The sequence below is a fragment of the Colossoma macropomum genome, unplaced genomic scaffold, assembly GCF_904425465.1.
Source record: "Colossoma macropomum unplaced genomic scaffold, Colossoma_macropomum, whole genome shotgun sequence".
NCBI lineage: Eukaryota > Metazoa > Chordata > Actinopteri > Characiformes > Serrasalmidae > Colossoma > Colossoma macropomum.
The window spans coordinates 32602685-32624014 of record NW_023494793.1 but is presented as its reverse complement, the minus strand read 5'-3'; the positions used below and the strand labels follow the sequence as shown (position 1 = coordinate 32624014).

At 38.2% G+C, this 21330-nt stretch overlaps 2 protein-coding genes, 1 long non-coding RNA gene and 8 other non-coding genes across 18 annotated transcripts in view; all 11 read left to right on the top strand.

Annotated features, from left to right (window-relative positions):
• osbpl9 (oxysterol binding protein-like 9) overlaps positions 1-8874 on the top strand; it is a 47340-nt gene extending 38466 nt beyond the window's left edge. For all 7 annotated transcript variants that reach the window (XM_036579217.1, XM_036579215.1, XM_036579214.1 and 4 more), the window contains 11 exons: positions 252-370; positions 456-541; positions 1173-1350; positions 1667-1751; positions 2794-2904; positions 3028-3091; positions 3201-3341; positions 3505-3583; positions 4845-4936; positions 5236-5371; positions 7158-8874. In XM_036579217.1, coding sequence (XP_036435110.1) covers positions 252-370; positions 456-541; positions 1173-1350; positions 1667-1751; positions 2794-2904; positions 3028-3091; positions 3201-3341; positions 3505-3583; positions 4845-4936; positions 5236-5371; positions 7158-7232 — 1166 coding nt within the window. In that variant the 3' untranslated portion in view covers positions 7233-8874. The remainder of the gene's footprint in view (positions 1-251; positions 371-455; positions 542-1172; positions 1351-1666; positions 1752-2793; positions 2905-3027; positions 3092-3200; positions 3342-3504; positions 3584-4844; positions 4937-5235; positions 5372-7157) is intronic.
• Positions 8875-10686: 1812 nt separating this feature from the next.
• LOC118813724 lies at positions 10687-13929 on the top strand. Of its 2 annotated transcripts, none has more exons than XR_005007674.1 (12): positions 10687-10727; positions 11301-11344; positions 11620-11657; positions 11837-11886; positions 12081-12105; positions 12302-12349; positions 12538-12567; positions 12753-12811; positions 12986-13009; positions 13182-13237; positions 13404-13457; positions 13637-13929. It is a non-coding gene; the product is annotated as an uncharacterized LOC118813724 (long non-coding RNA). The 2 variants fall into 2 exon arrangements; XR_005007673.1 differs by having other exon boundaries at positions 13164-13237.
• On the top strand, positions 11141-11220 carry LOC118814138. The gene has a single exon (XR_005007699.1). It is a non-coding gene; the product is annotated as a small nucleolar RNA SNORD74 (small nucleolar RNA).
• Positions 11477-11546, top strand: LOC118814145. Its single transcript, XR_005007705.1, has one exon. It is a non-coding gene; the product is annotated as a small nucleolar RNA SNORD75 (small nucleolar RNA).
• Positions 11695-11765, top strand: LOC118814144. The gene has a single exon (XR_005007704.1). It is a non-coding gene; the product is annotated as a small nucleolar RNA SNORD75 (small nucleolar RNA).
• Positions 12158-12237, top strand: LOC118814136. The gene has a single exon (XR_005007697.1). It is a non-coding gene; the product is annotated as a small nucleolar RNA SNORD79 (small nucleolar RNA).
• On the top strand, positions 12389-12473 carry LOC118814140. The gene has a single exon (XR_005007701.1). It is a non-coding gene; the product is annotated as a small nucleolar RNA snR60/Z15/Z230/Z193/J17 (small nucleolar RNA).
• LOC118814139 lies at positions 12603-12687 on the top strand. Its single transcript, XR_005007700.1, has one exon. It is a non-coding gene; the product is annotated as a small nucleolar RNA snR60/Z15/Z230/Z193/J17 (small nucleolar RNA).
• LOC118814142 lies at positions 13278-13339 on the top strand. Its single transcript, XR_005007703.1, has one exon. It is a non-coding gene; the product is annotated as a small nucleolar RNA SNORD78 (small nucleolar RNA).
• Positions 13496-13569, top strand: LOC118814137. The gene has a single exon (XR_005007698.1). It is a non-coding gene; the product is annotated as a small nucleolar RNA SNORD47 (small nucleolar RNA).
• A 179-nt stretch (positions 13930-14108) lies between the features above and the next one.
• Positions 14109-21174, top strand: tor3a (torsin family 3, member A). Its single transcript, XM_036579212.1, has 6 exons — positions 14109-14431; positions 15150-15272; positions 16227-16492; positions 17400-17575; positions 18749-18873; positions 19764-21174. Exons 1-6 carry the CDS (start codon positions 14266-14268, stop codon positions 20009-20011), a joined length of 1104 nt encoding a protein of 367 aa, XP_036435105.1. The 5' UTR covers positions 14109-14265; the 3' UTR covers positions 20012-21174.
• Positions 21175-21330: the final 156 nt, after the last annotated feature.

Here is a 21330-nt window from a genome sequence, read left to right as displayed (position 1 = left end):
TATGGATAATAAAAAAACAAAACACCAACGTTATGTTTATATATGCATTTAAAGATAGCCTGAAGAACAAATGCTTTGTTGAATGTGATTTATAATTGATTACAAATTGTTTTTAAAGTTTTTACACTCCTGTTGTATACACATACACATTAGGTAGAACAGACACCTGAATATGGTTATAGACATTTGCAGTGTTTCCTCCATCACTTTGCATGGCTGTCTGAGTTGTTACTGTGTGCTCTGTTGCTCAGATCGGTTTGACAGTCATGACGAGAGGGATGACGAGGGAGAGGGAGAGTCAGTGGAGGAGCATAAGAGCGTCATCATGCATCTGCTGTCCCAAGTGCGACTGGGCATGGACCTGACCAAGGTAATTCTCCTCTACTGTCCTGTACTCTCTGTGCCCTCTCCCTTTCTTGGTCCTCTCTCACTGCACACGTTTCCTTCTTTCCCAGGTGGTCTTACCTACATTCATCTTGGAGAGGAGGTCGTTGTTGGAAATGTATGCAGACTTCTTTGCACATCCTGATTTGTTTGTCAGGTAAACTGATGTTCATCTGTTCTCCTTAGTACTCATGGTTACGTGGCGATATGTACATATTTTAAATTAATTTCATTGCTTTCAAATACTTGTGCACAAATAGAACTGAGTGCAGGGCATGTATTGTGCATCGTCACTAGTTTAGAGTTTACTACAGCATTTTTCCCCCAAGAACAGCTTGTTCAGTCTACTGTTGACTTTTGCTCAGCACATTTACTCCAGAATTTTTCAACCTAATCTCCATCTGTCGCACCTGCAGTGTACAATTGATTACCATTGGCAATCATTTTGACAGGTTTTTCTGTACTTGGAATAGAACAGAAAGCCTGTTGCCTAAAACACACTTATAAAAGAATCTGCTGGGCAAATGCTGAATTGTCATACAGTGTTCATTAGAAACACAGTGTTGTAGAATACTTCAATGATTTTTTTAGTTAAAGGTATGCGTAAATTAAGCTCTGCTTTGTGCTTGTTCTCATGCTAGACTATTTCTCTCTCTGCTGTATTCCAATATGTGCTTTGGTTTGCACTTGTCTAGTTTGTGAGGGTTTTTTTTTAGTTGCAGTGCTTTTGTTTAGTTGCAGTAATCTGTTAAGTGCTCTCACGTTTGATTGCTCTGGTCTGTACTCAGCATTGCAGAGCAGCCGGAGCCCAGGGAGCGCATGGTGCAGGTGGTAAGGTGGTATCTCTCAGCCTTTCATGCTGGCCGGAAAGGATCTGTGGCCAAGAAGCCCTACAACCCCATTCTGGGAGAGGTGTTCTTCTGCCACTGGGACTTGCCCTCTGAAACAGAGGAGCCTGCTTCTGTGGTGAGTGTGTGTGTATGTGAGAGTGAGTTTATGTATATGAGTGTGTGGAATGACCAAATGTGATGTTTTATTTCGTAACATATACTTGTTATAAACACTGTGAAGAATGCTGAATATAGTATTATAGTATATAGTATTTCTTCGTCTCACCATTAATCTTCCTTTAGAATGTGGTCATCTTTCAAATTTTTAGCTCCTTATTTAATTTATTTAAAAAAAAAAAGAAAATAAACTTAACATAAGCTTAGTTGAGCTTTTACACACACATTACTTTAATGACTCCTTTTAATGTGTATGTTTATGTGTGTTTGTACAGGAGCCTGTGTCGGAAGGGCCAGTGCCACTTTGTAGCAGGAACAGTGTGTCGTTTGTAGCAGAGCAGGTTTCTCACCACCCCCCTAGTGAGTGTTCCAAGTTGAAACTCACCAAAGCAGAAGAAACTTTACATGCTTTATAGTATCTTCTCACAACATCCTGAGTGACACTGGGTTCCAGTTCCAGTTCTGTAAATGCATAGTTCCATGTTTACCCACCACAGACACATCTGCTTCTGCTCTTAAATGGCTTAAAAATTAGTTGATGGGTTGATCCAGGTGCTGTGAAGCTAGGAAGCCATTAAACTGCACAGGGCAGAGTTCCCAGATTACATTCATTTATTTATTTATTTATTTATTTATGAATGAATGAATGAATGATAGGAAAAATATAGATAAATACTGGTCCATGAAGATGCAACACACACATGCAGTACTGTGCCAAAGTAAGAGACCACCCTATATTTAAATTTAGGTCAGAACAGCCACTACAAGTTACTCATTTTTCAGGATGAATTTGTGAGGAGATTAGATATAAAATAGTCTACTTGCATAAAAAAGGACGAAGTCAAAGGAAAATTTGTGAAAAACAGGAGTTTCCAAAACTAGATTGTAAAAATTATTAGAAGACTCGCTTTCAGTTTTTCAAAGAAATCTACAGAGTACCTCCAAAGTTCAGTCTTAGAAGTTGGTTTCATTTTACGTGTTACAATCCAGGTAATGCCAAACACATTCATTGATGTAGAGGTGTGGACCCTCAGGGTGGCGAGTCCATTCTTCTGAGAACACCAGCAGCTTCTTTTGTTAGATTTGCAAATTTTCTTCCCTTTACTGTCTATTTCCTTTTCTCATGAATGGCTGCCTAACAGCTACACATCCTTTCACACTCATAGTGTTGGTGCATAATTGTCTTGTCACAGTGAAAGGATGGAGAGAAACACCTGTGGATTTTTTTGAGATCTGAAGCAAGAGTGAAGCTTGATAATCTCAAACACATTGCCTGAAAAATAACTTGTATTTAATGGCCATTTTGAAGGATGGTCTCTGACTTTTGCACAGTAATGTAGCAGTGTTTTGTCTCTAGAGCTTATTTCTGCAGAGATACTCATTTCTGTTTCCACTGTTGCAGTATCCGCATTCTACGCTGAGTGTATCAGCAGAAAAATACAGTTCAACGCACACATCTGGACCAAATCCAAGTTCCTTGGAATGTCCATTGGTGTACACAATATTGGCCAAGGTAGGCAAAGACCTATTGGTGGGCATTCATTCAGAATCACTCTTTAGGAGTTGTAATGAAAGTAATAACATAATGACAATCTTCTGCTGTTATGTTAATTTTGTCCTCTCTTGTGTGCTGCAGGTTGTGTGTCTTGTCTAGAGCACGATGAACACTACATTCTCACATTCCCCAATGGCTATGGCAGGTGAGCCTCAGCCTTCTCTGTTCTGCTGTCCTCACCTACTTTGAGAGAGCCTGTGCTTTTGTGTCTCAGTGGAACGTCGTCATTCGCTATCCTTTGTATGTCCCTGCAGGTCAATCCTGACCGTTCCATGGGTAGAACTCGGTGGAGAGTGCAATATTTCCTGCTCCAAGTCTGGCTACAGTGCCAACATAGTGTTCCACACCAAACCCTTCTATGGGGGGAAGAAGCACAGAATAACCGCAGATATTTTGTGAGTCTATATTAGTTTCTAAAACAGATATTTATGTGACTAATAACTTAATTAAACAAAATAACTGGTATCTACTTAAAGTAATAACAACAATGTTTAATCTTATGTTGTGACTGTTTTCCCATTTCCTTACATTAATGTTTGCTTGTTCACTTTGTTGTAGTGGCCCCAATGATAAGAAATCATTCTGCTCCGTTGAAGGAGAATGGAATGGAGTGATGTATGCAAAATGGGCATCTGGGGTAAGTTAGTGTAGATTACATGACTGCACATTTTTACAGTCCATGTTGAAATATTGAGGTGGATGTGTATGTGTGTGTGTGTTTTTTTTTGTTTTGTTTTGTTTTTTTTTCATCACAACTCTGTTTCCAAAATAGTTGCAACACTGTGCGAAATGTAAAAACTAGAATGCAACAATGTGCAAAGCATTTATACTCTGTATTCATTTTAATATAGTACAAAGACATCATATCAAATGTTGAAACTGAGAAATTGTGTTTTGTTTTTTTTAAATATATGCCCATTTAAAATTTGATGCCAGCAACATATTTCAAAAAAGTTGGGACGAGGGCATGTTTACCGCTATGTTGCATCACCTCCTCCTTTACCAACACTCTGTAAGCGTTTAGAAACTGAGGAAAGCAATTGCTGTAGTTTAGAAGGTTAAATGTTCTCCCATCTTTGCTTGATAAAGTATCTCAGCTGCTGAAACAGTTCAGAGTCATCTTTGTTGTATTTTTTGTTTCATAATGTGCCAAATGTTTCTTTGGTGACAGGTCTTGACTGCAGGCAGGCCAGTTTAGCACCCAGACTTTTGCTGTTGTAATACATGCAGAATGTGGTTTGGCATAGTCTTGCTGAAATAAGCAAGGCCTTCCTTGAAAAAGACGTCGTCTGGATGGCAGCATAAGTTGCTCCAAAACCTGTATATATCTCTCAGCATTAATGGTGCCTTCACAGATGTGCAAGTCACCCATGCCAAGTGCATAGTGCACCCCCACACCATCACAGATTCTGGCTTTTGAACTGTGTGCTGAGAACAAGCAGGATGGTCCTTCTCCTCTTTAGCCTGGGGAGCTTGTGAACTGCCTGTAGATGAGTTAGACCTATCAAAAATAACCAAACACCCATGTGCTGTGTACATGATAACGCATTAGCACAATGTTCAGGGCTCAAGCTTTAAGCCAGAAAAAAGTGGATATGCTTGTCTTCTTGGCCAAAAAACAGATCTGGACATTTATAATTTAAATCGCAGTCACAGTATTGGTCTGAAAAGTTGCAATTGGAGATTTTCCCCACATTGTTCAGCCCAATATATTAGAATAATTTTATACATGTACCTGCAGCCTAATTATACTTATATTATTAAATGTTGACTGAATTAATGTTGACATTTGAACAGTGCTCCCAAACTTTATGTGAACTGTACCAGAATATGGACTCTAAAGCACTCATAAACTCCTGACTCTGTTTTAAAATGTGTGCTTTCTTGTTGTGTATCAGGAAAACTCTGTGTTCATTGACACAAAGAAAATGGGCATTATCAAGAAGAAGGTGCGCAAGTTGGAGGACCAATTAGAATATGAATCCCGGAAGTAAGTAACTTGCGTGTCTTACAGTGACCAACCTATTTGAGACACTTTCAAAGTGTGTCCAATCTGCTTTATTCACTCAAGCTTTCACCCATCAGGCTCTTTAGCTAACATCTCAGAATACTTAGGTGTGTCACCAAAAAAATTCTCTCATTCTGCTCTGAAGGTCATGCTTTGTTTAGGCATCTATAAAGCTGCATGGCAATTGTATTTGGTCACTTCCTATGATGAGCTGAAGCAGTAGGATTATTGTGTATAGCTGCCACTTGTAGTAAGGACTGTTTTTTCCATTTGACTGTCAGTCTCTGGAAAGATGTGACAGTGAACCTGAAGCTGAAGGACATTGATGCAGCCACAGAGGCCAAACACCGTCTGGAGGAAAAACAGAGGGCTGAGGCCAGGGAGAGGAAGGAGAAGGAAGTTCAGTGGGAGACTAGAGTGAGTGCTCTCTCTCTCTCTCTCTCTCTGTTTTTTATGTATGAATTTATATTGGACTCTCACACTTGGTATAATACTCTGAGTAGGCCTGGGCAATAAAAATGTTAACATATTGATGCTTGATTGACTCAAACCAAACATTTTTTGCTATCAGTAGGGCACGTTTGAGGCATTTTTGATGATGATGCTATTCTGTTGCTCAGCATTGGCATTAAAGACTAGAGGTCTAGCCATTCACTTGCAGCAGCAAAAAGCAGCATTGTTATTTTCATATTCTTTTATATATAAATATTATTTCTCATGAATTTCATGTTTAGCTGTATGTGCAGTCATATGCAAAAGTTCAGGCACCCCTGGTCCCCTGTTTTGTTGATTTTCAAAGTAAAAATAAGTGCACATCCTCCACAGAGAACACTTCTGCACTTTACTGCGCAATTACTGTTTAATTGCTGAATTTAACAGAAAATTTAAAGGCAGAGTATATGATTCTGGAGAACGATTCTTGATATTTGAACTCAACAGCAAAACAAATACACCCCTCCTTTCAGTGCTTCTTCAGACACTCCACCCCTCAAATTTATAGATGCGCATTGCCAAGGCAAATGACATTGGGCTGGCATTTCTTTTTTATCTTTGTGGTCATAAAACCCTTTGCAATCGTTGTAGACACATATTATGATATAACGTTAAAGTGAACAGCAACACAGCAAGTAATATAACTAACGTTAGCTGGGTTGTGGGTTAGCAACCAATTGCTACAGTTGCTGCTGTGAAGCTAACCAGTTGGGATTAGTTATCACAAACATTAGCAAACGGGACAAAACAATAGTGACCTATTGGTTTTGCAAAACACACACACACACACACATTTTCTAAGCCGCTTATCCTTGTGGGTTGCGGGGGGAACTGGAGCCTAGCCCAGCAGTCACAGGGTGGAAGGCAGGATGTTTTGCGAAACAGCTAGAATAAATTAATGTTATCCACCAGTCAAGCAGAGACAGAACAACCTCCTCATCCCTTTTGATGCTTTTCAAATGTCGATGAAGCTGAAGTCAGCTTCTTTTTCGCCAGCTTCTTGTTTGAATTTTCCTAAACCATTTAAAATGGTGCAACAGTTAGGCTATATTCAGGTGTCTCAGCTTCTTGCTTGAATGTTCTTGTTCCATCTTAAATGGTGCAGCAGTAAGGCAATATTCAGGTGCCTCAGCTTTTTGCTTGAATTTTCCTATTCCACCTGAAATGGGATTTATATTTGCAAGATTGCTTTAACCTGAACATTTCCTACTGCACTCTGCCATCTTGCATGCACAGTGCCCTGTGGGTGGTCAGTGTCTTTGTCTCTTGGGGAGGGCAAAACTAAAGGTGGGGAGGGTCAGCGTTTTCACTGGGAGGGACTAATGCATGGCCGTACCAGACCGCACAGAAGCTCTAATTACAGAGGCACATACAGAGGCAGTGTGACTTCATTCTTTGCTCAGGATGCTATTACTCCACTATATCTTTACATAGAAAATATTTGCTTGCTGCTATATTAATATTTAAAATGTCATATATATATATATATATATATATATATATATATATATATATATATATATATATAGATGAGAACCTTTAATATTTAAAAACTAATAAAACAGAGTCACAGAGCTCTTCTGAGCATATATCCCATATTTGTCCTAAATAAAAGAAAATTCAGGGGTTTCTTTACAGTAATGTTTCCCAAACTTGTATGTCATTGTATTTGTCGAGTTTAAATACTTGTTTTTATTTGTTCTCCTTGCAGCTGTTCCATGAGGATGGCGAGTGCTGGGTTTATGATGAACCACTCCTGAAGAGAATGGCATCACTACGGCACTAGTACCACCTCTCCGAAGTTTCAGAGTCTGGGAAAAGAACTCTTTTACAATTCACCTTTCATTTAAAGCCTTGGTATGACTGATGAATGGACATTTACACAGCTTTGCATTTTCAAAATGAATGATAAGAACCAGAAAAAAAGAACTGAACTATATATGAATAAATATCAAATACAAAATACTCCTGTCTCGCCAACTTCACCACTTCCACCTCTCCACCGACCCTTCAAGAAGGAAAACAAAAACACCATCACAGAAAAACACTGAGGTAGTTAGTGGCTCCTAAGCAACCCAAACAAATGCTTTTGTTCTGGGTTGTTCCCACAGGCTTTCACTCTCCCGCTTGGGGAGATGGGTGGGGCAAAGGAGTTGTTGGTTAGAGAGAGGGTCAAGGTGTTTCAATCGAACAAACTCTGAAAACAACAGCATTCTGTATCTCAGGGAATCAGGTGACTGAGGATTGAAGGCTGTATCTTCTGATGTTCGAAAGGCCTTAAAGGTGGATCCGCAACATGGGAGATAACTTGGCTTGCCTACAGCTAGCTACAGATATTTATATATAGAACCTATGATTATATATGTATATGTATTCTCCTTTTTTTCATCAGTAACTTGGGCAATAGTAATGATTTGACAATATGAACTTGAAAAAATCAACAACCATTCCATTTATTTCCTCTGTCACCCATTAAACAGAAGAAGAAACACACTCTTCTTTTGCATCAAATCACACCTACCTGATGCAAGAGGACTAGTGAAAATCAAAATGAAGAGGGAATCTGAATGAAGAAAGTGTGATACATTACTGTTAATGGTGATGGTCCATTCCAGTTCAGACAACACTTTTCTTTTTTGTCTGCTTGGGTGTGATTTGATGACATGCTGTTAAGTCCCTGATAGGGCTCTAGAGCACTACATCTGAGACTGAGGTATGGCTCTACAGTACAAATTCACTCCAAAGTGGAGTTCAAATAAATTCTAAAAGTAGTACTGGTCAATAGGAATAGTGATGCATAATGGACAGTGTGCCATGTATTTACTGAATGGTTATCGTCTTATTAAAAGCCCCACAATAAAGCTCTCTCTCTTGCTCTCTCTCTCTTGCTCTGTCTGTCTGTCTGTTTTTCCTTCTTTCTTTATGTCTTTACAGTTGAACTAGATGAAACAGCCATGTATTGAGCATTCATGAAAAAAGATTTTTTGCCCATATAGAGTTTCGTTCACTGTAAAAATTCCACAGGTATAATTCAGATCTGTTTGTCTAAGAGTAAAGACATGCTGTAGTAAGCCTTTAGGATCCAGCCTTGGACTACAACTGTGTTGCAGTGCACTCTTGGTGATTACATGGGCACAGTGGTGTCTAGGAGGACAACCACTGTAAATCAAAGTGAATTTTCTTTGTTTACTGTCTTAAGTGGGGTTATATAAGCGAGAACTGACTGAAGATGATCAATTCCAAAGCCACTTTTTCATGTTGTGTTTGTAAATTTATCTGAAATTGAGGCCTTGTCATATACATATATTTCACGCATTATGCAGTGTTTCTTTGCAAATCAGTCCAAACAGCATCCCACCCCCCGACATAATATTGATTGTACCATTTTCTTGTTTATTAATGCATAATATTAAATCTCAATGAGACCAGCTTTGTGTTATGATTCTTTTAGTACGCTGAAATTTAAAAGGAAAATTTGCCTTGTTACAAATACAGTGACTAAGCTAAATGCTGGTTATAAATGTAAGCTGGTATGAGGTTATTCAGAGTTTAAGATGGGTCTTTAAAGAAACCTCCTGTTTCCACACGGTAGAAGAAGCATCTACGATGAGCTGTTATAGCAATCCAGACTTTCTTTATTATTAATTCAATTTGAAGTAAAATGTTATTAATACTGTTAAAAAAGTTATGAATACTAGCAAAAAAGTGAAAAATGCAATTTGAAATGTAAACAATTCAGTTCACATAGTTTACAGTTACAGATATGTATGTGAGCATGTAGACCTTAATTTTCACTTGTTTTTCACCAATTTATTTCAATAGTAGTATTTACTAGAATTAATTTATTATGAATTAAATGTTGCCATGTGGTCATTCAGATTTCACAGTAACTTAATTAAAATAAGTTAAAATAAGTTTCATTTTGACATGGTGAATTTCTAATGCTTGAACTAATTTCTTACTAGTGAAAACGGAATTGTTACACGTGTGGATTCAATCATTGCATGTAAAAATAGAAACTTACTAATTTTATACGTAAGAACTAATATTTTACATGTGTAAGTTACATGCAGTATTTTTACTTAATAGCACGATTTTTATTTTTCTTGTAATACATGCTTCGCTAGTAATGCAGTTCCTCTGACTAAAATGATTTGGAAAATGCTTTGGATTCTTACTAGTTAGAATTTAAATCAAATGGCATGTTTTTACTAGTATGAATATATTTACGTGATGAGTAACAATTTCTGATAACACAAATAATGCACAAAACACTAAAATGGCTTTCCACAAACATCTTTTACAGTTGAAATAACAGGAGATAGGTTGTGTCAAAGATCATATATACAGTTGTATGCAAAAGTTTAAGCACCCCAGGTCAACTTATTTTTTATTTTCTACGTAAAAAATAAGCAAAACATATCCTCTACAGGGAACTAACTTAAATATAGCATTTTTGCCGTTGTTGATGCACAATTTCTATTTATTTACTGAGCATATCATAATGGGAAAAACAGGCCATATTTCATATTTTTTCCAATGTTTAATTCAGCCAATGAACAGTAATAGTGCATTAAAATGTGTAGAACTGTGCAGAATTTACTTACTCTCACTTCAGCAAATCAACAAAAAAATGTCATTTGCTCAGGGGTGCCCAGACATTTACATACGACTGTAAGGTAAAGCTTCATGAATGCTCTCTGCTTGTGCAGGAACAGTCCATACAGAGGCAGATGGAGTGCAGTGATGTTTGGCGCCATCTACTGTAAGAAGAGCTCACTGCACTTCGTCTCTTCCACCAGCTGCTGGCTTATGCTGCTTTCAGGTCGTGTCGGGAATATCGCATTTACGAGATGAGCGCACATGAACGCCACCATAGTGCCGTATTTGCTAGTAAAAGCAACGGGAGCCGCTGATACTTGTCTTATAAACTGGTTGTACTTCAGTTACTCAGCAGCCACACACGACCACTGCAGGCTGAATAAACACATTACTAATCTCATAAGCACCATCTCTTCGTTTTGCTGGGGCAATGCAACATTAACGGACTCGAAAGAAAAACACACAACAAAATTTCCAGAGCGGTTATTCAGTTTCCGACCAAAACAGCTTGAACTCAAATCAAGTCGTATTTACGACCTCCGCGATCTTACGTAGGATCTTGGAGGAGGACTTGGAGCAGCGTCGTTTGAAAATCTTCCCACAAAGCATTGCGGCAAGCGGTATAAATTCCGCTGCGCCCCTCTTTTCTTCCTCATTCATCTGCGATTCGGGTGGGGAGGTGAGCTGCAAGTTTAAACGTAATTCTGTGTAGTATTACGTAGTTCGCGCTTTCGGAAAGTAGCTGCGCGTTACACGTCTTGATATAGCTGTGTTTTTGTGTTTGTGATGTAGTTTGTGTAAAAGTGCGCTGTTTATTTGTAACCAGTCTGCCGGGCCGCTAGTTCAGCCTCAGCCTTTGCACGTGTGGTCAGACCAGGCCCAGCAGAGCTACCCAGCATTTTTTTACAAATAGGGTTACGTTTGCTGCTTAAATGAACAGTGGGGATGCATTATAACAAATCATTCATTTTTGTTAAGTATATTAACTTATTAAAGCTAGCTGGGAGCCCTTGACATGCTAACTAGCTAGCTAGTTTATCTGTCTGCAGTCCTGCCGTCGCCTCGTCGATTTCGTGGTGGTTAAGTTGCTCTCCATGCACATATGAGGAAAATTATGTTGGTAGGGACATCTGAGAAAGGGTGATGAATGCCAACACTTCTGACTTGCGTGGAAACGATTGTTTTGCAGCATGCTTAGGCGAGGTCCACGTGGCCAACGCGGATTAACGGGACCTTTTACATTTTCTTGCAGACTTGTGAGTTGCATTCCAGTTTGCTGGCGTGATCTGCTTTATGGTAAGTGTATCTATTTAGTTTTTACTTTCTGTGCACCTGCTTTTATATGGTAGTACTTTAAGCCATAATGTGGTCTCCAAGATTTTTTTGTTCCTCCCCCACCTCACATCCTCCACCCGTTCTCTCCTCCAAAGCCTTTGATGCATAAACGTGAATAAGAGTAGTGGACAGGAGCCTTTTCTGAAAACTATATTCTGAGGCTTTTACCTTTAGAAAAACTTGTGTAACTTAAAATTTGTAGCTGTTACAAGGTTTTGTTTTTTTTCCCCTTCTAGTTCCCTTTTAGAAGGAGTATGGGGAAATGGACCTTGAGGTATGTATACTGAAGCTAAAGATATACATTGCCCCAAAGCCTGTGATGAATAAAAAAGAATAAGAGTAGTGGACAGAAGCAATTTCTGAAAAAGTTGGTTCTGAGGCTTTTTGGGTTTCTGTATTTGTAGAACTAGTTCAGAATATTAAGATTAACTTCCTTTCTTTTTCTGCTTGCAGTGCCTCCAGAAATGAGATTCAAAGTGAAGGACAGTAAAGTGTATTTTGAGGTATGTTTTTTTATATCCAGAAGAGAGCACTGAATTTGGGTTGTCAAAATGTGTCCTGTGATGACCATTTATTTGCTACTCTTGACCTAAGGCTGATGAAATAGCAACCACCAAGTATTTATCTGAGGCACAGTTCTTATCTACTGGAATTCAGTCACTGAACTTCTTGAAGTAATTTTCCCCCTTTCTCCTAGGATGGTGGTTCAGTTAAGTCAACAGGTAAGGCTAAAATCATGTGTGCTAGTTATATAAATGTTTCAAACAGCTTAACTACTGTTCATGATGATTTAAATCAATGGGAATCTCTCTGAATTAGACTGAAAGACAATCCTTTTTTTAACTGAAACAGTAGAATGGCATTATTCTGTTCCTCCTTAATCTGTACTCTGGATTAAGTTTTCTCTTCTTGCTCTAGGGGACCTGTGGCTGGAGCAGGAAGCTGTGGGATGAAGTCGGCTGAAAGGTAAAGATGCATGTGTATATTTAGTCAGCAGTAATGATAACGATACAAATGATGACTGCATAGTTCAGCAGAACCTCCATGTAGAACAACGAGCAATGTCTTTCGCTCCTAGCTGACGTATCAGCTTTTGTATTTTTAGAATAAGCTAGTGCCATTGTAGAGATCTTAACTTGGCTGTTTCATTGCAGGAATGGAGCTGTCCTTAAACATCTGTAAAGGTGAGTTAAATGTAAAGTTGTTTAGTAGTTTTGAGATGATGCAAATGATGACCGCATAGTTCAGCAGAAACCCCATGTAGAACAATGAGCAATGTCTTTCGCTCCTAGCTGATGTATCAAATACAGCTATTCACTTTGTGATTACAGCTTCTGCTAGCCAGTGACATTTAACTTTCCTTTTGTAGCATTTTCAGTAATGAAGAGTAAAAGCTGACATCTTTGTCTCTGGATGGCAATACTAAAGGTAAAACAAGTTGCTGGGTTTGTAGTATGTATGAATGATTTGTTCTAGATGGGATGATTTTTGAATCAGGTCTCTGATCTTGTTGAGGACACAGACTTGTTGACTGATCTAGATTGTGATGCTGATGCTACATATGAAACACCAATCTTTTCTAATCTTTGTCTTTTCTCCTAGGGTTGTGACAAACATGACTTAATGGTGAGTGTCTAACTTGTGGTGTACATTTGCAATCACTGACCACAATGATGATCTATTGTCCATTGACTTTCCCATGGAGATTGGGTATTAGCTCTGGCTGACATGGTCTTTAGGAGCCAACAGACCTCATGGCCAGTATTTTCTGTTCTAACAGGAGTCTGCTCATTGACAGGTGACACCATCCATGTCCTGTGACCATGCTTGGCCGAGGCATTTAAAGGGTTTGTGGTGAGTGTGGTCTCTGCACAACTGATAGCCCACAGTTGGGGTTCAGTGATGTTCACAAATGTCTGACCTGAACACTAATGTGGACAAACTCTTACTGATGAACCCAAGTTTCAGTACACGAAGAACCAATCTGACTTTCTGTGGCTAACTGTGCTCTGTCCATTAGGCAGAGACTGCTGGGGTCAGAAAGGACTGACATCACTAGATTAAAGATGCCAGGGTGAGTTGTTGCAAGGTGGACTTTCCCTCCCCCCACACAACCTGTGATGAAGAGATTCTGCCAAATGAATCTACTGATTATACCCCTTTCCGTTCCATTTATCTCTGAGGTTGAAGTGGTTGACTGGCACTTATTCTAAGCTTGTAGACCTACCTGACTTGCTTCTCCTTTTTTTCCAGTGACTGAACCTGAAAATCTGGCCATCAGAACATGGATTTGAGGCTCTGTGTGTAAAATGGAGTGGATGTTACTTTTTACCAGGCTCAATCGGTTTATTTTATAGATCAGCAACTAGGAATGCAGTTTAGAACGATCTACTCATCTCTCTGGTAACTAGGCTTAGTTAATTCTCAACTTGCTTGTACTGTATAGTTAACTTTGTTCAACCTCTTACACTACTGTATTGCAGCGATTGAAAGGGGAGGGCGGTGGTGGTTAATGTAGTCATTCCTTGGTTGTTATTTCCTGAATAAAACATGCTTTTTGTTTGACAAACTATTAAACCTCTTCTGTGTCGTGTATTTTTGCTGGGTGGGGCTTAGTGAACTGACTGATCTCTCAAATATTTTTATAATGTTGACCCCGGTATTTAACTGAGTGACGCATGTAAGACCACGTGACTTGCTGGTTATCTGGGAATGGCGGATGTGACGTGCTGTAGTTCCCTGGCCAGGGTAAATACTGATGGTACGGTTTTACGTCCACTCGAGCTCAAACAGCGGCCTGTGCGGGTGGGCTGGATGGACGGAATAAAAAAGAATTATAGGTTGCTGTTTTCATTAGATAGACTGAAGTCGTACCGGTCCTGATGATTGTCTCATTGATTTTGTCCGCGCTGCTGGCGGCCTCGGTTAAAGCGGATTTCTTCCAGTTTGAGAGCATCTCTAATGTTTCCACCTACTACTTCAATTACCTTTACTGTCATGTCTGGGAGGGAGAGTGTCAGCCGAACCAGGACGATACGAGCCAACAAGGTACGGAAGTATTTGATTTCGCTTAAATCTGCCTAGGTAAAATCTGATTTGTGTTGGTTCGGCATCAGCAGAGGAGTAGTGGGAGCACAGCTCTCCAGCCTGACGAGGTTAGCTAACCAGTGTTGGCTGCATAAACCGCTGGACTTCAGAGAAAAGCCTAGTTGTGGAGTAATAGATTTAAATGGCATGTTTTCGTTTGAAAAAGTGATAATTATAAAGCATTTTCCGAAGTGTTTCCTAAATGAAACGTCCCTGTTGTGGGGGGGGCAACAAGTCTGACGGGCTGGAGCTGTTTAACCAGCATGTGGGTATTTTCGTTTGAGTTTAACGATTTAGATAAGGGGAACCCAAACCTGGTCCTGAAGAGTTCAGATGTTCCCGAAAGCCGTCATTACGTAAATGAGGTATGTTAGATTAGGATTAGGCTACTAGCATCCCAAAACTGATTTACCAGCCTGGGTACATAATCCTGGCCCTGTAGAGCTCATATCCAACACACCTAGCTCCAGTATTCAGATGCTCCAGAAGGGCTGCATCACTAAACTCTCCAGAACCATCTTAGATGACATAAGACCCTGGCAAATGATCTTCAAAGTCCAGATGAGACCATTTGAAACCAGATATGACCAGCTACCAGAATATAAAATACACTGCTCTTAGTTTTTCATCAGGCTGAACATTACTGCAGATGTTCATATTTACTTCGTGCTCTCTTCAGTGCCTACTGGGGACGTTTGGTCCTGGTTTTCTCAAGATTACGTGGGCATGATGACCGCTTGGTACTGCAGCCTGGGACAGTGTTGTGATTCAGGCGACTGCAGAATTACTAATAACCTCACAGGTAAACAAACACTTATTTTCAAATGAATAAGTAACAGTCTGTCGTATGTACACAGTGTGGAACATGGTCAGTTTATTGCTTTTTATGTGTGGGTGATTCCACAAATGGGGTGCCATTTGTGTTCACAACAGCCTATGTGCATGATGTTCAGATAAATCTAACTTCAAACATTAACAGCACTTAGAAAACAGTATTTTTGCCTGTCCCAGCTCATAATAATTTCACTTTACCTTTAAATATAATCAACAAATCACTTTTGCATGGGTCCATTTCATGAGTTATAAGATAATGAAAAATGTACCCTGTTATTCTAAGTGTCACATGTTCAAAATGACGTTATGCAAATTTCCTGAGGATCATGGGAAGAAGAACAGTACATTCGTTCTTTTTTTCCCCTCTGTTTTCAGATCGTTATATTGATGAATGATGTCAATTTGGGAGTTTGGGAGTTACCCAAATTATATAGTGAAAGTGAATTATTTATTTGAAATGTAAATAATTAGAACCTCCTCGATGTCCTCAGGTCATTAGCATGGATGCTAGTTAACCACATTTTTTGTATTTGCTAATTCTCTGCAAAAAAACCTCAGGCCTGTTACTTTAAACCATATCATCAATTAAAGCATTGTCAGCAAAGAAACTTTGTAAAAGAGCGTTTTCAATTGATTAACTTCATGCATTCTAAGATTCTGTTCTGAAAAATAGAAAAAAATGTAATTGTTAGGAGTTACATAGACTAAAGCTAAATGGCGCCCCTGTCATCCCAATCACACGTATACCATGGAATTATATATATATATATATATATATATATATATATATATATATATATATATATATACATACATACACACACATTTGTGGGTGGGTTGTATGTGTGTGTGTGTGTGTGTATTTATGTATAAATATCATACTATGTTTTTGAGATTGTGTATTGTTTGTGTGCACAATTAGGTCTTGAGCGAGATCTACAGCTAAAGCTTCATGGGCAGCACCTGGCTCAGTCTGTGGTTCTAAAAGCTATTCAAGGCTTTATCAATAACCCAGAGTCCAACAAGCCCCTGACCCTCTCCTTCCATGGATGGTCCGGCACGGGCAAAAACTTTGTGGCCCGGATGGTTGCGGACAACCTGTACCGGGACGGAGTGAAGAGCGAGTGTGTGCGTCTGTTCATTGCTCCGTTCCACTTTCCACACACAAGACTGGTGGACGTGTACAAGGTGAGCAGAGCACTTGGCATGGACATTAGGTCATGATTACCATGAGCTAAGGTCCATAATATGACCTTTTACTGCTTTTATGCTAAATGTATATATGTTCATGCATTCTTTTAGTCCTCTGTAGCCAAGTAAGCAAAGTGCCAGCATGAATTTGACACTTGATTGGATAAAAAGTTCTGTGGGAAAAAAAAACACAAAAAAGTAAATAGTTCTTGGAACACAGGCAGTAGTTCAGGTCTCACGTGTTGAATGGATCCGTTCTAGATTGCATCACCTGTTTGATACAGTTACGCAACTGACCTGGATGCCAAGTAAACTTCACATAGCAAACAGTGTTATTTTATCTCCTTTATGTTGCAGAAAATGTGAATGTATGTTCTTTCTTGTATGTGTTTGTGATCATGAGTGGCTGTTATAATTTTATCATTGTGTAAACAATATTTCAAATATTTCAAAAGGAAAAAGTAATGGCTGCTGCAAACAACTACAATAATACAAAGTGCCTTTCTGCGCAGATATAAATAAAATAAATATAGATAAAAACAATAGCAAACCCCATGTAACTTCTACATTTGGCCAAACTTCTATAGTGTGTACATTTTGAATTATACATGGAAAAGTAAAATTGGTTGTTTTCATTTTTTTAAGTACTGCAATAAAGTTGCAGCTAATCCCATACATAGATTTCCATATAATTCTTTCCATATGATTTTGTTCGCAGCCAGAATGCATATAGTGTTTTGTAGAATGCATCTCTATAATGTGATTCTGTGATATGTGGGATTTGAAAACTATATCAATACTTTCAGCACTGTGTTGTTACATTATCAAAACACATAGTCACATTTTTGTGTGCTTTTGTGTGCTTGTGTGTGTGTGTGTGTGTGTGTGTGCATGTGTGTTTTAGGGCCAGCTGAGGGAGGCAATCAGAGACATGGTGCTCCGCTGCCCACAGACTCTCTTCATCTTTGATGAGGCAGAGAAATTGCACCCTGGTCTTATAGATGCGATCAAGCCCTACATGGACCACTATGATAATGTTGATGGGGTCAGCTACAGGAGAGCCATATTCCTGTTCCTCAGGTTGGTGTGTCTTAAGGAGTAAAAGGGGAATTCCACTTATTTAAAATATATCATAATTAAATGATTAAGATGTTAATAAAGTTATTCAGAATGATTTGATGTGAAATGCACTATTTAAGAGAAACTAGCCAAGTCAGACTTGGGTATCACAGTGGTGGTGATAACAATGAGTTCGAAACGTTTAATGCTTCTAGAAGTTATCTCACAGAAAGCTATTACATGATTACATGAAATGATTATGAAAAAGCTGCTTGATGCATGAGACATTGTTTTACAGTAGTTTTTAGATAAGTGTTTGGCCTAAAACATAGTTTTCAAAATACAAAAAAATACTTATTTAACTCCAAAAAATACTGCTTTGGATGAAACTAATAGACTTTTTATGCTGTGTTCTGCAGTGGGATGCTTTGTAGGGAAATTTAGTGAGCCTTGTAGTTAAAATTAAAAAAAAATTAAAAGTAAAAATTTGTTTAGTAAGTAGTATGAGGGCAGATATGGAAATGGCACAAGGGCAGAGTTTGCATATGGCAAAGTGTTGCAATTTCCATACCCTTGCATCGTAACAAAGAGGAACTACTTGAGCTATTATATAAGATATGAGAGCAGATTTGCTACACTCAAACAATTAGGCTGATTCTAAATATATGACACAGTCATGTATGTTCCATTGATGAACACTCTTAAACATGGAAAATAGCACCCTTGATTATTATTATTTTTTTTTTTAAAGAAAAGCTTAATATGGGATAAAAACATAAAACAACTGATGCTGGGAAGCAGGGGTCAAAATTGTGTCTCTGGCCATAACATTTTACATTCTGGCAACTAAAATTGCAAAGCCTGAGGATTTGCATTTTTTAACCTTTTAACAGATCACCGTGCCAGTAAAATTTTAACCCATTCAGACATGTCTACCACAAAACAACACCTGATTGTTTTTTGCTACTGATGCATGTTTGTTAATTAATAAACATTTTTTATAATTCTGTAATTTTTAAAAGCAAATGCTATAGATGTGCTCACACTCTGCCAAAAGAGCTTTTATCTTCCTCAGCATTGGTTTGAAACTGAGGCTGAGGGACGTGTCGGGAAGAAAAACACTAAAAAAAAAACACCCCAAAATGACTATCATGTATTTGGACCTATTTTAATCTATTTCATTTTTTTCTATAGCAATATTGGTGGTGCTGCTATAAATGAAGTAGCTCTGGACTTTTGGCACTCAGGACAGAACAGAGAAGATATTGGTATGGAGGATTTGGAACATCGACTACGATCAGAATCCATGGATGCTGAAGGTACCTGCTCTCACATTTAAAGTCAACATGAAATCCAAATTTCTTCTTGTTAGTTAAAGTGTCTGGTCATATTAAGCAGCATTCATCATATCATTTATAAAACAGAGGGTTTGTTTTCTTGTAATCTGTGACTTTTGACCACCTTTAAAATGTAACCTGATTAAATCTCCATGCACCAGCACATGGGAAAACTATTAATAAATATCATGTGTAACCTCCCCCTCCCACCATCCCCGCTTACAGCCATATGCAAAAGTTTGAATACTTTCAGTCGAATTACATTGTTGATTTTCTAAGTGAAAATAAGTTTCTATAGAAATTTAAATATAACAATTTTCTGCAAATTCTAGTGCACAGTTTGTTTATTTGCTGATTTATTTTTATTTATTTGTATGATCCATTTTCTATTTTTTTCAAAGTTTTTTTCCTAATATTATGAGAAAAAATGTTTCCTGTGCAAAAGTTATGGCACATTTTATATTTTAGGACTACTTTGTTTCTCCAGTATTTTGTAAAAATGAAAAAAATCTTAAAATATCAAATGTTCCATCGCTTTTGCACAAGCGATTTTTTTTTTGTTCAATCCATTTAAAAAAATGGTAATTGTGTGTTTGTTCTCTGTAGAGGATGCGTTAACTTCTTTTCACTTTAAAAATGTAAAAACATAATTTGACCAAGGTGCCTAAACTTTTTGCATATGACTGCTTTATCAAGAGAAATCAAAAAACTAACTCAGAGACGCTCCCTGGTACCATGTTTCACTTGGAAATATGTCACCATATGGAAGAAAAATGCTTCATGATTTCTGATTCACATTGATTTTTAAAAAACGGTAATTTTTCTTGTTTTTCAACTAGACTGCGTCTCTCTTTCTCTCTTTCTGACTGCAGGAGGATTTGCCCAGAGTGAGCTCATGTCAGGTCACCTGATTGACTTCTTTGTGCCATTCTTGCCGCTGGAGTATCGTCATGTGAAACTGTGCGCTCGGGATGCGTATGCTGCTCGTGGTGTAGAACCTGACGAGGCTACTCTGGATGAGGTGGCTAAAGCCATGCTGTATGTACCCAAAGAAGAGAAGCTCTTCTCTGCACAGGGCTGCAAATCCATCCCTCAACGGATCAATTTCTTTTTACCTTAACAGACTAACATAGTCACTAACTTCACATGAACAACTATGGCATACTTGAAAGCTGAAGTCTATTGAGAAAGAACTAGGATCTTAATCTGCTGATAACTGCTGTTTATTATTATATTGGGTACATATTGGAGAACATGCAGCATGAGGTTATTCATCTCATACTGAGATACAATATTGATGAGATTGGTGCTTGTCACCACTGAGCCCTGCAATGACTTTTGTAACTGAAATAACTTCTGTGTACTTATACATAACGCCTAGTACTTACACATAACTACGTAAGATCATTTTCCACTAAGTTTACCTTGACCTTAAGTGAATGCCTATTCTTTTACTTCTTTTGCATTTCATTGCACATTTATTTAATTTGCCTTTTTCCATTTCTCAGTGCAGTACAGGGAATCTTTTAGTTGCTTTTCCCCTTTGTGACTTTAATGTGCTGATGTGTATGTTATGTGAGCCAGTACAGAGACTATGAAGGCAGAACAAATTATTTTAATGTTCATAGAGTATAACAAAAGAGATCAACACTGCGATTGACCAACACTTACCAGCGTTGCTATTGTGGTCTCTATTTTAGCTTTTCCAGCCTGTGTCTTAACAAATTCCTAAAAATGCTATGAAAAAGGAAAAATACAGCACCTGTAACACCTGTGGGGAGGTGTTATACTGTTTGCACCTTTAACGCGTTTTCCTTTCAAATTTGCACTTTTGTTGTGACATAACATTGTTTTCTTTTTTTTGGTAAGAAATTGCATGGTAGTGTTTGCATTGCCATTGTCATTAATGAAATATGCTGGAAAGATGTGTAACTTGGATATTCTAAATGAAAGTGCATTAACCTGTTTAGGAATTTTGGTTATGATATGCAGCAAGCATCTTGTTGAGGAATTCATTTTAAATATTTTCATTTGCATGCTGGTTTGTTAAAATAATAAGTTAATAATACTGTATATTCAAGACTCTGACATTGATCTTAATGAGGTTATCATTGTTATTATGTGTATTTTTAACATTTTTTAAAACATTGTTTAGGTCTAAGACTTTTGTGTCAGTATAATTTTCTCCATGTTAAGTAAGTCACCAGCTGAAAGTGCTAAACCTTTTGTGAAGAGTTCAATTTTAACTGTTACATATAATATAACTCTTTTTGAGACTTGAAATTGTTCCTTGTCCATTTTTGTGACTGACTTTCCTAACTCTCCAAAGAAAAGTACCTGCAGTGCATTACATTGCCCTGTTCAAGGTTTTGTTGAAGCATGGAAATGCTAAATGACTGGTTTTGGCCACAACTTTTCCAAGGTGCATGAAGAATGCAG